The sequence below is a fragment of the Oreochromis niloticus genome, linkage group LG17 (assembly GCF_001858045.2).
Source record: "Oreochromis niloticus isolate F11D_XX linkage group LG17, O_niloticus_UMD_NMBU, whole genome shotgun sequence".
Taxonomy (NCBI): Eukaryota; Metazoa; Chordata; class Actinopteri; order Cichliformes; family Cichlidae; genus Oreochromis; species Oreochromis niloticus.
The window spans coordinates 37,202,861-37,219,274 of record NC_031981.2 but is presented as its reverse complement, the minus strand read 5'-3'; the positions used below and the strand labels follow the sequence as shown (position 1 = coordinate 37,219,274).

At 42.0% G+C, this 16,414-nt stretch overlaps 1 protein-coding gene and 1 long non-coding RNA gene across 4 annotated transcripts in view; one reads left to right on the top strand and one right to left on the bottom strand.

Moving 5' to 3' along the window:
• The window catches only part of scube1 (signal peptide, CUB domain, EGF-like 1), a 125,546-nt gene that overhangs the window by 81,831 nt on the left and 27,301 nt on the right, over positions 1-16,414 (top strand). For 2 of the 3 annotated variants that reach the window (XM_025899548.1, XM_005475582.4), the window contains 2 exons: positions 1,589-1,678; positions 7,338-7,454. In XM_025899548.1, the coding sequence (XP_025755333.1) occupies positions 1,589-1,678; positions 7,338-7,454 (207 nt within the window). The remainder of the gene's footprint in view (positions 1-1,588; positions 1,679-7,337; positions 7,455-16,414) is intronic. The other variant, XM_005475583.4, reaches the window with a different exon arrangement.
• On the bottom strand, positions 11,478-13,525 carry LOC112842636 (uncharacterized). Its single transcript, XR_003214515.1, has 3 exons — positions 13,406-13,525; positions 13,128-13,240; positions 11,478-12,128 (listed from the first exon to the last, which is right to left on the bottom strand). It is a non-coding gene; the product is annotated as an uncharacterized LOC112842636 (long non-coding RNA).

Here is a 16,414-nt window from a genome sequence, read left to right as displayed (position 1 = left end):
CCCAGTGCATTGGTTTTACCATCTCCTCCTCGCTGTAGTAGTAGAGTGGTTCAATTCTTCCCGCTCCTCATTCTTTGTAGGTCTGGCTCTCTAAAGCAACTCCCCTCTCTATGGGACTTCGACCACCACTTAGTCCCATAGACTCTTTAGGGATGAGTGGCTGGGACCTCTCTCCCTCAACCCCTTCTAAACTTGTCTGACACATCCACATCCGCTATGTCTCCCACTCTGACAGATTATTTCACACAAGAGATGGTATGCACCAGCTCTTGCTTCAGCACTCACACACATTCACATAACTACATTTTATCCACTAGCTCAGCACCAGAAAAGCCTCCATTCATCCCTGAGTGTGCTTCAGAGAGCCCTCCACTTTGTCCATCATGTGCCTGAGAGGAGAGGGAGAAAATGGTCGCTGGCTGAGGCAGACGTTAATTGCCCCCTTATTTATGCCCCTTTCCCCCATCCCCACCTCATAAGACCGAGCATGTACATCCAAGGCCTGTCCTTTTTGAAGCGAGTGGCGTCCATTCACAGAGATGCTCATTCAGGCCTTAATGGCTCAAGCCCAATAAAAGACCACCTCCCTCTCCTACCCATGGCCAAACTTACCATCCCTAATGCAGCACATGCATGCCCCTTTAACAGCCATCCGACTGCCTTCTTCCACCCCCACCCCACCTCCGCTGCCCAGCTTTTGGGAATGTGGTTTTTCCAGCGTTGACTGTTAAAGCCAGTTGTGACATGTGCCATAGACAAACAGGCAACCAGCGCTGCCCCCAGACTACCTCCTCCTGGTTTTTTGTTTCTCTGCATGCTCTCCTTACACCCCCTTCAAACCCCATCCCTTCAGACCTCCTTCCTTCATATAGCTCTCCCACTGTGGGGCATGATGGGACTGATTTTTTTCTTCTTTCTCTCTCTTCTTCTGTGTTTTTCATTCCCTCTCAATCATCTCATCATTGCTCAGTTCTTCAGGCAACTCCTTCCACCCTGTGACCTCTCGTGCATCACTCTTTCTGCTCTTTCTTGTCATCCCTCTCGTCTCTGTGCCCACGTTTAAGGCAGCTTGTCTCGGACATGTTCCACGTGTAACTTCCTCTCCCTCTCTTTCTCGTATCCCTCCATCCTAAAGTGAGGAAATCATTGCTGACAAAGCATGGCTGTTTGATATGAAAGACAGAAACTCCATCAAAGAAATAAACCCCGATCCCACTGTTCATCCCAACCCCATCCCATCCCTAAACCCCCACACCGCTATCATTAAACAAGACAAATCTACTCATATGTGGGCCCTGAAGCTCCTCCCCTTCCCTACCTATTTGCCTACCTACCGCTTCATTTTGAAAGCTCCACACTGATACTGATCATTTTCATTTTATTTTGTTTTGTTCTTTTAATTTGCTCTGGGGGTTCATCATTTGTTTGGGGATTAACACTCTAACAGGGATTTTGGCGCCTCTTCATCGCTTCTTGCTTCTTGGCTTTGGTTTTTTGCTCAAACGCCAAGAGGGGCTGAAGGTCTGGTCATTTGGGCTTCTCATTAACCTGCTGCTCACTGTTTGTCCCCTTGTTACTTGTGTTTTAGAGAAAGATGAGGCTGCAATTGAGAGCTCTGAGTTCAATGCCACGTCAGTAGCTGATGTGGACAAGCGGGTGAAACGGCGGCTACTTATGGGTAACTCTTTTCTTCCTCTTTCTATGTGTTGCTATGGCGCTTGTGCTTGTATTCCCGACTCTACTCCTATCCGCGCCCTTCTCCTTCTCCTCTCTAACTAAATTTTATCAAGAGAAAATTGGAAACCCTTCGGGGCTCACTGCATCTACTCCCACAGTCACAGTTTGCTTTATTTTTTCTCATATCTGATGAGATTTAAAAACACGGGTAAGACAAGTCTTACTGAATAACTCTACTTTTCAAACCTCTGGAGGCCTCGAAGGTTTTCTCAGTGACTAACATTTACTTTCCCAGTTGTACTCCAAATGTTTTGTTTTCCATTTCCTGTATTTCTGATTACTGATGCTCCAAAACAAAAGGCTTTATAGCAAAATAAAGGTCATAGACCCAACTTTCCCCATGTTGACAGAAGTGTAGGATGAACGGTTTCAGCTGTACTTAGCAGAATGTTCTCATAACCGTGGCCATCAAAGAGGTAAGAGGCTGTGAAAGGTGCTGGTGAAACTGTGTGCAGCAGCCAGATCCCTGGTTCACATTGGTTGTTCAGTGATGGTTTGTACCACTTTATGAGGATGTATCCATCTATTCTACCTTTAAATTTATTGTAGATCAGTGTCTGTGCTTTTGGTGGAAATTTTTGGAGCCACTAATAATAATCCAATTTGATTTTGACTTCTTTATCAAGTATTCTATTCCAAAAACACCACGGGTGGGCTAAAAACATCAAACTATGATTGAGTTAATGAAGGTTTCCAGCCTATCATCAAGCGTGGTTACTTTAAGGCCTTTAAAATTGTTTTCAAGGAATGAATTAATGACTTTGTAGCACCTCAATCAATCAGACTTCCACCAAATCAAATGGGTGGATCAGTCAAGATGTGCCTTTTCTGAAACAACACATTTCTACTCTAATTAAATGCATGGGGTCTTTTTGTTTCTCAGACAGGAGTCTAGCAACTTAAAGTCCTGCTGTTACCAACTGTCCTGTATTCTCTGTGGTCCATTAAAACATGTTTCAAACTTACACGAGTTTTCTTTAAGCAGGTTCTGGCCACTGTGGCTTGAAGAAAGGATGGAAAATTGGGTTTCGCAGGCTTTCTCATTCCTCTTTAGCTTTTCTCCCATTTTCTCTCTGCTCCCATTCATCTTTTTACCAAATATTTTATTTGCTCACATTCTAAACCCTGCTTCATCTCTTGTCATATCAGCAGGCCTCCTCTTCTGATTTTGCCCCAAAATAGTGTCACAGGTTTGCTGAAAGTCTGTCATGTACGCGGGAATGACATAAACCTCCCAACAGAGAATTATGATTCTGTAAAAAGCAGCGCCTCTCATTCATTCATGTCATGTGTAATAAATATCTACTCTTTCCTTTTTTGATGCCTAGCTGGTTGTCAACAAGATCTTCCCATTTTAGCTTTTAACCATTAACCATACAGGGTGGACCAATAATAACTATGCAGCAGACTCCCATAAGAGCTGAAAGAAGTCGTACTGGACAGCTCCATGTCCAAAGTGTCTACTGACACAAGATTTACAGCAAACAGCAGGTGACACATGTGTTATCTAAACCAAACTAAATACTTCCAGCAGTAAGAACCCATCTGACGTGACAAGTCAATTCCTGATAATAACCGCTGTAGAATTAAAACTTGACTGACATTGATAAATGCTGATTTGTGCCCTAACATATCATAGATAGATATTAACCTGGTGCTAAATATGACCCTAATTCTGTAAAACATTAATACCTCACATGCTTCCTTCAGATCTGTGAGCATAAATATGTATATGTGGTTGCTTAGAGCACAGAGACCACACCACTGCTGCACTGAAACTGTCTGAGAGCATCAGTATGTTAGAACTGACACTGCTCTCATTTTTCTCTCTGTTTCTGAGAGAAATGGTGCTGCTGTTTAAGACTGATTGAGCTGCAGCCGAGGCTCTAATGAAAATGTGCTGCTAAAACAGGCCATAAGGAGAGGGAGAGGGCAAATAGGGAGGAAAGAGACTAGGCTGAAATCATTCTATGACAGCTCATGGTGTTAATATTGTATGAATAGCTAAAACTGGATCAGGTACAGGAGAGACGAGAGCAAAATGTAAAAATAAATAAATAAATGGTGCTACAAGTGAAATCATCACATCACGTGTGTCATGTGTGTTTATCTGTGTGTTTATATACATAGCTCATTAACATGCCCATCGCAGGATCTACAGTGGATCTTGTCGAGTGCTGAGAGGTCATGCCACTATTCCCTTTTTACAGCAGTGCAGCAGTTCCTAATCCTTTCTGCTTTAGCATGCACAGTTTTATGCTCCCCAGCTTAAATAAACAGAAGATGTGTTCTCCTCCCATGCAAAGAGTTGGCAGCAGCAGTCACTGTTTGTATGTAAGGAGTGTGACAGATATGTATGCACAACTGTTTTACCTTTGATTCCTCTTCTCCTGTGTGGCCTGTTGTAATCCTGACAGCTGAAGCTGGACTCTTCTTCAGTCTGTATCATCTTCCAGCCTCCTCTCAACAATAGCAGTTTTAAAAATGGCTACATCAACAAGTATAAACATATATATGTTTATGGTCAAACATTAAAATTATGTAAAATATAAATATACTACAAAATAGCTAGGCTCTACTGGGCTGAGCTAGGCTTTACATAGGGTATTATCATCCCCACACCAGGTGACGTGGACACCAAAGTTTGTGAATGCTACAACTTGAGAACAAGGTGACCTAAGATTTTGTAGTTGAATCCTTAGTTGTGTCTGTTAGGAGGCTGAGGGGTAGCTCTGGCAGTTGCCAGTATTTTTTATTAAATGGAGCTGGGGGATGATTTCTATGTGAGGCTGTCAGGGACTTAGGTGTTTTTTTGAGGGATTAGCTCACATTCCAGTGACAAACAGTGTTCTAAGAAACATAACAAGCCTTTAAAATGTGTACAAATACACAAGACACAAGGAAAAAGATGTGAGCCCTGTTAGCCACACTGGCAAAAGCAGTTCTGAATGTTTCGCAATGAGAAGACCATTTTTAACTTTACTCAGAGCAGCCATACTAGATGGCGTGTTTTAGGCTACTTACACATTTCAACAATAGACATTCCAAAGACGTGTCACTTACAGAATTCTAAATTTACATTTTTGAGAGAATTCTGCGTTGACCGGAGGCATCGCTTAAGTTTGAATCTTTGAATGAAACCTCCATAATTTGTATATATCACTTTCTTGGGGTTTTTAGAGTCCATATCTGATGTATGGAAGGGATGTTGAATAATCAGGGAGCAGCTGTGCACGCTGCAGGGTCCTCTTCTAATTGACTAAGTAAATTAATATAACCGCTTCATGTAAAGTTCATTTTTTACCCCTTACAACAATCCTACAACGAGACTCTTTTCATCAACTGTAATGTATGGTACACTGCTTGGGGCATACAAGCAACCCGCAATCAGGAAGACGCTGCACTTGATGAAAGCAAAATTTCAATTAGTGTTAAGGTGTGCACTTTAGAGGTGTGAATTGACAGATTTTGTTACTTTTTAACAAGATCAGAGAGAAAGTGAATGAGATTATTTTTGCAGGGCGATCTTTGAGCATCATTGAAATCATCCTATGACGACCTCTGTTTTAATCAAGGCAGCCATCTACACTTAATTGCTCACATTTCATTTATGTTACATACTCACCGCAGAGCCCACAGCTGAAATATTATCTTTAGGTCTACTTTTCTGCATGTTGAACACAAGACTGCAGCGAGTATTTGTTTGGTAGCAAGCACTGACATAAACTTTCAGCAAGCACCAGTGAAAGTCTGTCTCTTTTTTCTTTGCATCCAGCCTCCATCATAGAAAATAAAAATAAAATACAAAGAATGGATTATTGCTACATGTCCCACCACTCACTCTCAAATAAACCTGAAAGAAGTATGTGGAGTTAGAGGCTTGGAGAGGAAAGTATGAGGGGCTTGTGCAGGACGTCAGTCATGCCCGGCATTTCATCGATACTCCCGAGCTCAGCCTGGCCCTGGGGCTGGGTTGGGCTGGGCGTGGCGATAGAGGGGCTCACCCTCAGCTAATGACAGGGCCCACTGTACTCAGTATAAATCACCCTGACCCATAAACAACATCTCCACACACTTACAGGCACATACACTTTTACTGTACACACCTATGAAGACACACTGAGCTCAATGCAATAGACATTTGTGAGACACACACTTGACAGAGGCCTGAGTCCGGGACAGGGCTCTGCTGTGTCTTGCCTGGATGTCGAGGTAACTCTCCTTCCAGTCTTTGCTATATTTTTGCAGCACACCAGCTGCCAGCTGTCATTCTGAAAATGCTTCGTTTGAGCCAGACTTTCACATTTGAAATAATTTAGCATTCTTGCTTGGAAACTTTTCCAGCAAGAGAAATGGACATTGAAAGGACTGCAAATGATGAACGCAGAGTGACAAACACTAACAGACCAGAGAACAGAGATTTACGGGATGATGGCGTGAGACTGATGTTGTTTGGTGCTGCATGAGGGAAAACAAACAAATGTACAAATACCTTCCTGTTTCTTGATAGCAAACATCAGCCATCTTGGCTCAGATGTGTTTGTGACTCTGCATTCTGAAAGGGCATTATGCTAATGCACTGACCTTTAGACGTGGATGTGTTTGCCTGACTGAATAGGCTGTTCCTACTTTGCTCTTTACTTCACTCGGGCACACAATCTCCCAGCATTTTAATTAAGGGAAAAGCTGCCAAAAAGAAAGGGGGTGGGGGGCATCCCTGCCAATGCTATTTAAGGTCCAAAGTGTCATCTTTTTAGGAATTAAATAAATTAGATTGGATGTTTTTGAGATGTTTGTTTGTTTCCTTAAATTTGTTATTATACTATATACTAGTATTCCTTATAGAAATACTTTGGTACGATTTTCTCTGGATCTCAGTCAACCCCACCAGAAGCAGAACAGATACGAAGCCAATCTTCCTTATTAGGTGTAGTTTTAATCAGTTCCTTTGGATGTCAAATTTCAGCCTCCTCAGCACTTCTCTAGGCCCATTGAGCAAGTTTGTGTTGAGCTTTGCTAAAGCAACAGCAGCTAGGCAGGTAAGCCAGAGTTACCATGGACTGTGTTTGTTTGGGATCAGCTCAGGGAATACTTATCTCCACCAGATACAAGAACATTTTTCTCGAGGAAAATATACACTTGAGCTCTGATGAATGTCTTCTAGACTTACAGCACTCAATCCACTAACTTTATTTTTCATCTACTGACCCTTGTATTTTCTTGTCACTTTTGGAAACAGGACCAATCTCACAGAGTTCTTCACACTCCTCAGTGGTTTTCATCTTGTTGTATTGATACATTGTCTATAATAAATCTTGACGTGTGTATACTACCAAGTGTTGTAAATGAATGTGTAAAATCCTTCCATTCATAAAAAGTGCAGTTGTCATAGAATTCATCTGTGTGTTGACAAAGCTACATGAGACGAGAATACAGTTTACTGTGCTGTTATTTCATACTGTATTCTTCTACCGCATGAAGCTTTGTCTCAACCTCTGTCAGGTGTCAGGAATACCTTTTTCATGTTTTCAAAGGTAGGGCTCACATGGTAATCAGCCCTTCTCCTCTTTCCTTTTCCATCTCTGCCCTGCTGTCTGCAGAGACCTGCGCCGTCAACAACGGCGGCTGCGACAGGACGTGTAAAGACACAGCCACGGGGGTGCGTTGCAGCTGCCCTGTGGGATTCACCCTCCAGCCTGATGGCAAAACATGCAAAGGTCAGTAAAGAGCAGATAGTGTGTGAATATACATGTGTCTGACTTATGTGAGTGGAAAGGGTTAGTTTTACACGGTTCATACGACTGCTTTCTGAGTGATCCACAGCCAAACTCTGGCCCCACCGTCCGCTTCACTTCGATCTGCACAAAGCTTCGTTCATGGTCATTTGCTCTGCTGCTGCTTGTTATTGGTTTTGCAGTTGAGCATTTCTCCCCTTCTGGCAGCTGAGCTATGACGTCAATGACGGTGGTCCGAGGAGAAGACGCTGCAGCGCGAGCCCTAACAATCCAAACACATTGTTATAGCCTTTTGACTTTCCTCTAAACAAACCACCTCGTGGAGTAAGGCAAACCTGTGGGTCTGTGGCTGGGTTGGAGCCCAGTCACACACAAGTCTTTATTTTTGTGAGGGCTGGACAAAGTAGCAATAAGAGGGCTTCAAGGTTTTCTGTTTTTGAACTTTTCAAATGCATAAAGAGCTTATAAAGAGCAGAACAGTGGTCCAAAACAATCTGAGGATGTGTCATCAGCTCTCATTTTAAAGACTGCATTCATACGTCCAGTGGTGCAGAGCACGCCATTTCTATTTGTTTGTTTGTCTTCAGTTGGTGGAACAACCCCAGAGGACAGGAGCTTCTCTCTGCTCAGCTCCTTAGGACCTTTGGAGCTTTCATTCAATTCAGTTTGATTTTTTATACAGCCAAATCACAACAACAGGGGGCGCTTAATATTGTAAGATACACAATAATGACGGAGAGCTTTTCTTTAGTGAAAGTAAAGCATTCAAACCCCTATTCTAAGATGAATTACAGAAGTACAGCCAGTTTAAGAAATTCAACTATCAACAAAATTATGTGATGTTTCAGTCACACTAGAGTAAAAATGCAACCTCCTTGTGATTAGGAAATAAAAGTGATTTCTCAGTAATTGCACTGAATGTCACTGTCATACAGACTGGTCAAGGTTTGCAAAAAACTGCTGTCTAATTCATAAAAACACACATTTCTTTGGAATAGCAATTCAAGTGTTTGTCAGCTGGTTCTATATCAAGGCAAGTTTGACAAGCAACGTGTGTCATTTTGTGTGAAATCGTCATCCTGTTACAGCTTGTGGAGGAATTTCTGAATTTCTTTGTTATTTTAGATCTGTGAGGGTCTGGCTGGACTGAATTTAGGTGGTTAGTGTGAACTCTGTTTAATAATGTGAATTAGTGAGGATGTATTCGACGATAGGTTTGCAATTTTTTGCAGTTTATCACAGTTAAACTTCATATTATCATGAAGGATTTTATGTCTTTGCAGATTGAGCGGTTACAGACCTTGTCCCTAGTCCCTGAATTATTTCAACAAGACAACAAGTAAAGCAAACAATATAATATCATGTCAGCTCCACTACCATCTGGAATCATCTCCCTCTGATACTCATCTCGATCACCCTGCCTGCACTCTCTTCTTCACCCACCTGCCCTATGCAGTGTCCATTGCTGTTGACCTCTGTGTTTACACTCATTAGCACTACTCCTTGCATCTTCACTCTTACACCTACTTCATTCTCACATTCTGTCTCGCCTCTATTGACTTTCCTCTTTTCTCCAAAGCATACCTCCACCTCTCCAGACTCTCTTTAGCCTGTTCCCTACTCTCACTATAGATCACAGTGTCATCTGCAAACATCACAGCTCGTCACAGAGACTCCTGCCTGACCTCGTTTGTCCCGTCCATCACCATTGCAGAGCTGATCCCTCATGTAATCCCACACCCACTCTGAAACCATCTGTCACTCCTCACATGCTTCTCTGCCACTCCTGACTTCCTCGTGCAGGACCACAGTTCCTCTCTCGGCACCCACAAAGACACTGTGCAACTCCCGTGTTTCTCCATCAACACTCTTTCTCAGCTTCTACCATTTAGTCCTTTACCTTCTCTCACTTCCTCAATTTGATTTTCAAAGTCATCCCACAGAATGCCATCCAGTGCTGCCTAGTTACATTCTTCTCTGTGTGCACCTTCGTCTAATTTTATATGTTATGCAATGTTGATTCCTCTTCTTAAAGTGTTCAACAGCCATTTCCATCCTTTTTGCTAATTCCACTATTTCTCTCCTTTACACCATACCTATCCATGAGCTCGATTTCCTTCACCTACATCTCTGTTGGAGTCTGTCCCAACAAAGCAAACCTTCTTTGCAGACACTCTGCACCACTTCTTTGAACTTTTCTATAGAATACCTTTGTCTTTTAACTAACATCCAACTTGGAGGCATACACACGGATGTGATGAGCATCGGCACGCCTTCGATTTCCAGATTCAAAACTCATTATCCTGTCTGACAAAGTCTACACCTCCACAACACTTAAGGATGCCTCTGGAAGAAGTAGAATAGGCCGTCTACTCAAAGATCAATTCCCCCGCTCTTTTTACTGAACTCCAAGTTGCCCCATTTTAATAAATGTTAAGCTTATGTGGGAGTGTTCAGAGTCAAAGTCACATACTCTTCCTTCAAGATTACGTAAGTACGGTGGAACAGTTTGAATCCACCTTCCTTGCTTCCCTTCATATCAGCTCACCCTTTACCAGTGATGGCCTCTACATTTCAAGTCCTCACTCTCACCTCTGCTCCTCTGCCTCTAACTGCCCCCAAACACACACCCTGCCTCTCCCAGTTTTTGGTCTTTGGCTGACAGTAGCACTTTTCCCCTTGTGTAATTTCACCTTGCTGACCCCTACCAACAACATATCAGTAAAGATTTGTCAAAAATAAAAGTTTATTTTGGTGTGTAATGGAAGATGTGAAAAGATTTTCAGTGTGGTACATTCTGTGAGTGATATCTGATGCGTAGAGTGGCATTTACAGTGAACAGCCCACAGGTGACGGACGTGAGATAGATGTCAACGTAGAATCAAGGAATTGGTCATTTTGCATAAGACAAGATGTCCAGATTCTGGACAGCTGGTTTTATGGAAGTATGGTCCCATAATTTAAAATACTGTGTGCGTGCATGTCTTCCAGATAAAGTGTGTCTGCAAAATGACTGTGGGGCAGTCTGAGAATGTGGCATGTAGGTGTGTGAAATTCTGGAGCCAGAGCTGTCTCAGGCGTGCTAGGCAGACGACGCGTCGGCAAACTTTGAGATGTTTGAACAGTGAGGCCCACGCTGGCCTTTCTCGCTCTCTCTCTCTGACACACACACACACACACACACACACACACACACACACCCTCTTCTTCCACCTTGATGTGCACACGCTCACACAGACAGCACCATCCAGCTGCAAATACAGTAAATACAGCCATTTACCTGCAAGAGCACTCAACCACAAGGCAAGACGAGTCAGCATAATTTAAAATGATTAATTAATATTGTTAGTCAGTTTTGACTGGATGCATTTAATTAACATGTTATTGTTATGACAATAGAGCTTATATAAAACTAGGTCAACTAAGTAAAAAAAACATAAACAAGGAAATTAATGGAATAAATTATCAAAAAGCAAAGATGCGGTGTAAGTGAAATCATTAAAAAGAGAAAAAGACAAAAGTTAAAATCAGCAAATCAACCAGTAAAAAGGATAAAATCCATGATTTATGATTAATAAGATGACAAAAAATTAAATAATAAAAAACATGATCTTCCATTATTGAGGAGATTTGTTCCCAGTGCCCACACATCATTTGGTTTTAGATGTACACATTACAGTAACATACAACATCGAGTTAGTGTTTTCATGTAACTTTACTGAGCACACACACACACACACACACACACACACACACACACACACACACACACACACTTGTAGCAACATTGAGGTGTTATTTTCACCATGTAGCTTGTAAAGCACTTTATAATAATGCCAAGGTGGTAAGCAAGTGTTTATTTCTCCATTTATATATCATTACTCGTCCTTGGTATGTCATTTATGCCGATATGTTTATCCATCTGCTACTGTTATACGTTATACACTGTTGTACGTGGTGTAACCATGTACTGCTTACAGTGCTACTAATAATCTCTGTCTTCATAAAAGGTATACTAAGGAGCATTAATGCTTTATAAATGATGAATTAAGCACTTGCTAATACCTTAGTAAAAGCTTAATAGGGTGACTGATTTATTTCATTATGACATACTGTACAATAGTAAAGCTGGAGGGGGTCAAAGTAGAACCAATATTCCTTCTTTGCTCAGCCATAAATACTTGAACATGATGTCATTTAAGCATGTAAGACCTGCTTTTGTTTTGAGGTACCTGCTGAAACAACTGATGCTGCATCCTTTTGTTGCTGTTGTTGTTTGATTCTTTTTAAAGAGAGAAATCAGTCAAAGGGAATTATTGCACACGATGCATACTGAAAATGAAAATGATTCCCGTAACCCTTTCAGCACCATCATCTGCTGGCAGTTATGTAAAGATCACAGCTGGGAGATCGTCTCTTCAGATGTCAAGTTAAGAGCCCAGCATGTTGTGCGAACACTTACACTGTCCCTTTGGATGATTTGTGATCCTGACAGAACCCAGCATTTATAGTGGTGAAAAAAAAGAAAAGTTTCCCGCGCTGTTTTTTTTGCCTTGAGTTAGAAAGATGGATAGGAGTGTAGTCCAGCTGTCCCACGCCCACATAATTTGGTTGTGGATCAGCCCCCGGGCTTCATAAATCCAGCGCTGAGGGGAACTGAGAAACACAGAGCAGGCAGCTCACATCAGTCAAAGATTGGAGAAATATGGCCACAGTGTGACATCACCCAAAAGGCCTTAAATGTGGGCTTACTGTTTGACTCTTCATTTGAAATGGCTACAGTGAAACACTGATCAAAGTCAATGCGACCGCATCGCCATTAAAGCTGAAAGACTCAATGACCAATAGGTGGCTGTGTCCATCTTTTACATACAGTCCATGCTTTTACCCTGTGTCTCATGCAGAGTTACTGTTTAGTGCCTTTCTGGATACTGTTCAAGATCCAGTCATGATGTGATAATGGTTCCTGTCTGACGACTGGCTGCAAAACAGTCTCTAGTCTCCACCTATAGCTTGTGACAACTGTTTGCATAAACTCTTTGGATGTGCATTCATTTTCTGAACCATGTGTGATGCCTTATGAGTTCCAATTTTCAATTTACTGGTGTATATTAGCAACAAAATTACACCCTTTTAAGTGTCTTAAGTTAACAATATTTCCTTCACTTCAGCCAGGGCTGCATGTAAAAGATATTTTAACATCTTCCATTAGGTTGTGTTAGTGCAATATCATTACTGTATATATGGGTTCTCAGCATCATTCATTCAAGCAGGGAGACAGCTTCCTGTTACCTTGGAGATGCAACATCCTGCTTTAGGACATATACGCATATTTATGTGCCTTGTGTGTGTGTAGGTGTATTCCACTCTGGTGGCACGTGTAATCACAGTCGTGTTAGCAGTGTATTGTAGTGCATAGGGTATAATTGCTTGCATTTAGCAGTTTACAGAACATAGTAGTTAGTGGCAAGATAAATGCCACGCTATGAGGTGGTCTCTCGTCTAATGTGCCTCTAAATTGCTTGATCGAGACAGACAGCTCTCCTTCGGCCTGTTTGCATCCAACTTAAATCTAAAGCCAAGGGGATGTGCCCTGTCGTGCCTGTCTATCATAATCACTTCAATATAAATATGTAGGGCATGTTTAAAACCCACCAGTCTGATAAACGCTCTTTCATCTGTGCTGACAGACAAGGCGGTTCAGCCTCTCACGATGACAGACACGCCAACCAGAGGAGGCATTTCATCGCAGGCTCTCGTGCCGACAACTGGGTCAGAGAGAAAGACAGAGGGAGAGATTGTTTTTAACAGTTTCCAGATGTTTGATTAGATGGTGCACACTGGTGGTTATATGTTACTGTAGCACATGTGTGTGCGCTTCTGTTTTTGCAGGTTAATTAACGCAGATTTAGGTTGCATGTATGCTGTTGGACCTGTGCGTGTGGTTATCTGTGTTTCTGTGTGGTCGGCGTACAATTCCCACTGCAGTGGCACCGAAGACACGTTCCCACTGGCCTGCATTCCTTCTCTACTTAAAAAGAACTGAAAACAAACACACAAACATACATTCAGATGAAACCGAGACAAGGACATGATCACAGCCATTCATCGGGAAATTAATAGACCTTTACAGAAGGGGAATCATCTAGATGAACAATTGTGCACGTCCCTTACTGTGAGTTTGTCTTTCTGTCACTGTGATCTTTGTGTTTTGAAGCAGAACTAATGACTGAAAAACACAAACATAAAGAAACAACTTGTCAGTTAACACATACCCTGCTTTCAGTCTAGTATAACTGCAGTGATTAATGATGGTTATGTTTCAATTTTCTGCTTCTTAGTTGCAATAGGAAGTTTAATTATGCTACATGTGCTATTAACATTCTGTAAAAGTAAGGCATTGAACATAAATCAGTGTCCCAACACCTGCAGATGAATGTACATTCCTGTTACATGTCGTTGGAGCTCACTCCCCCCCTGAAGGACACGTTGGTGCATTGTAGTGTAGTGTCTCGAGGACCAGTCCACACGGTCACAATAACTGGCTGATATGCAGACACATGCACAGAGCTTCACACTCGTGATGTGACGATGAAACTGTGACACTCTTGTAATGATGCCACTTGCACTTGTGACAACTTTTTTATATTTTGGTACAAAAATGATCTGATAGTGTGGTGTGACAGCATTTTTAATCTTGTTTACATTCTTTATAGATGCGGTCAGCTCCCGGTCAAGAAAACACGGGAAGCTGGTGCAATACAGAAAAGTTAACTAGTGACTACGTTTGACCAAAATCACCATCACAACCACAGTTACTAACAGCATCTGTCTCCTGAGCCACAGACCGCAGTCTGGATGCGACCCGACGTTCATTCAGTCTTTAAATATGGCACGTTTGTCCTACAGTTTATATTGAAACATAATTTAGTAACTCTTATGTCACTTTTGACCTTGAGAGAAGTCACAGGTCAATGAGACCAAACCTGAGACACACTGACTGAATCGCAGCCAGCCGTCTCTGTTCCAGCTGAGGCGAGCTGGATCACTGACTGTTTCACTGTTGTGAGAGTTTGGACCCTTGGCCCACATGCCCTCGTGGAGTGTTTGTTATTAAACAGCGCTAGGATCGAACACTAGGATCATTTAATACCTGAACAAATACACGCTGCCTCCCGGCATGATGTCTGTCCTCTTCACCACTAACACCCCGCAAAGAACACCTACGCTCTTCAAGAAAACTGGATCTCCTTTCCTCCGTGCGTAATTATTTATGGAGGTTCATGTTTCTGCAAATTTATTCCATTTAATTGCTTTTTACTGCAAATATTTGGTAAAACCACACAGCTTATACTCAGGAGGTTTGTGTGCACATTCCTGCAACAAATCTTATATTGGCTTAAGTGACAAGAGTTGTATTCCTGGTCAGTCTGTTTCAACGAAATGGCAGTCATACTGGAGACCCTACCGCTGACCTCTGGAGGCAACAATCAGAGTTGAGTTAGAGTCCATCATTCCTCCTGTTGGCTAGTGTAGTCCACAGCACTGATCACTTGGGCCAGTTTCTAGGTTTTATTCAGGCTCTGCAGCATCATCAGGGTCTCCACTGGAGTCAGATTTCTCATTCCAAACACTGGGCTCCTCAAACCCAGCCCGAGGCTCACAGAGAGAAAGAGAGGGGGTTGGGAGGCCTGTTTCCTTTGGCTAAGGTGGATGTCAGCAAGTCTTCTCATTTGTGATTTTTTTCTCTTTGTGTTAAAAGGTTCCAGAATATTTTCTCTAACAGTGCAGACAGATTTTGCAGGAGTGACTAAGTGAGTGTCATGTCAGGTAATCTTCTCCCTCTCTGTGTTTGAAAGTCCAAACGATGCTCTGCTCTGAGCTTTTTATGACTGTTTCCAGAACCAGAATTTTTCCCTGAGTTTCTCCTCTGCTGCTATACACTGTTAAATTCATTTCTTCCGTGTTAATGCAAATTTTTAATTTCTACTGAGAAACACTCCAAATCCAGCATTGCAATAAACATTTTGACACATTTTCTATCCCTAAAGAAGCCGTTCATTGTCTCTGTAATGTTTGATTTTGTGTTTAGTCCAGACAGCCATCACACTCTCAGAAAATTCATTATCTAGGTTCAGTTGGAAGTGCTCTCGCCAGCTTTTTATTTACTTTATTGTAGTTGATAAATTTCTCTTAAATCCAAATCCTTAAAGTAACTTTACAAAAGGTCTAAAAAGTACTAAATTTGGCTGTTGAACATAAAAATTCATACACAATAGGTTTGAATCGTCTGGTAGACCTACATGATGTTCAGACAGACGTAGTAAAGGATGGAACTATTGATTGGAGGCTGGAGTAAGTTATTGATTGTCTAGAGTAAATGTCAGACATGGATCCCGAGAGACAGCCTGTGGGTGTCTCTGTGTGTGTTTGTGTGTGGTGGTGGTGGTGGGGTTGAAATTTTCAACCACTCCCTTTACAAAGGCAGGACACATCATTGCATGTGTGTACACATTTGTTATGTGTCAGTGAATACCTTTGACTTCAAACTAACCCTGTCAGAGAGTCTCAGCTCAGTCCAGCTTGTTTTGCAGTGCAAAGTGTTATTTAGTTCACCCGCATTAACAAACCCTGCACGATGTTATCAATGTGCTCATTATCCATAAAGGTGTTCTTCTGTTGTTTTCTACTCTCATGCAAACACAAGCAGAGTGCTCTGTTGTTAGCTGTGATAGCACTGCAAAGCCCAGCTACAAATTATGTTGTTTAGTGTTGACTGTACTGTCAGTAAACACTTCCTTGATGATGAATGTCACGTACCTTGGGGGTCCTGTGATTTGACCTCTAGCACCACCCTGAGGTTGCCATTTGTAGTTGTCCAATGCAAATACTCTGGTTTATGATTACCCCGAGTTTCTCAACAGCACTTTTGCTAGGCTTCA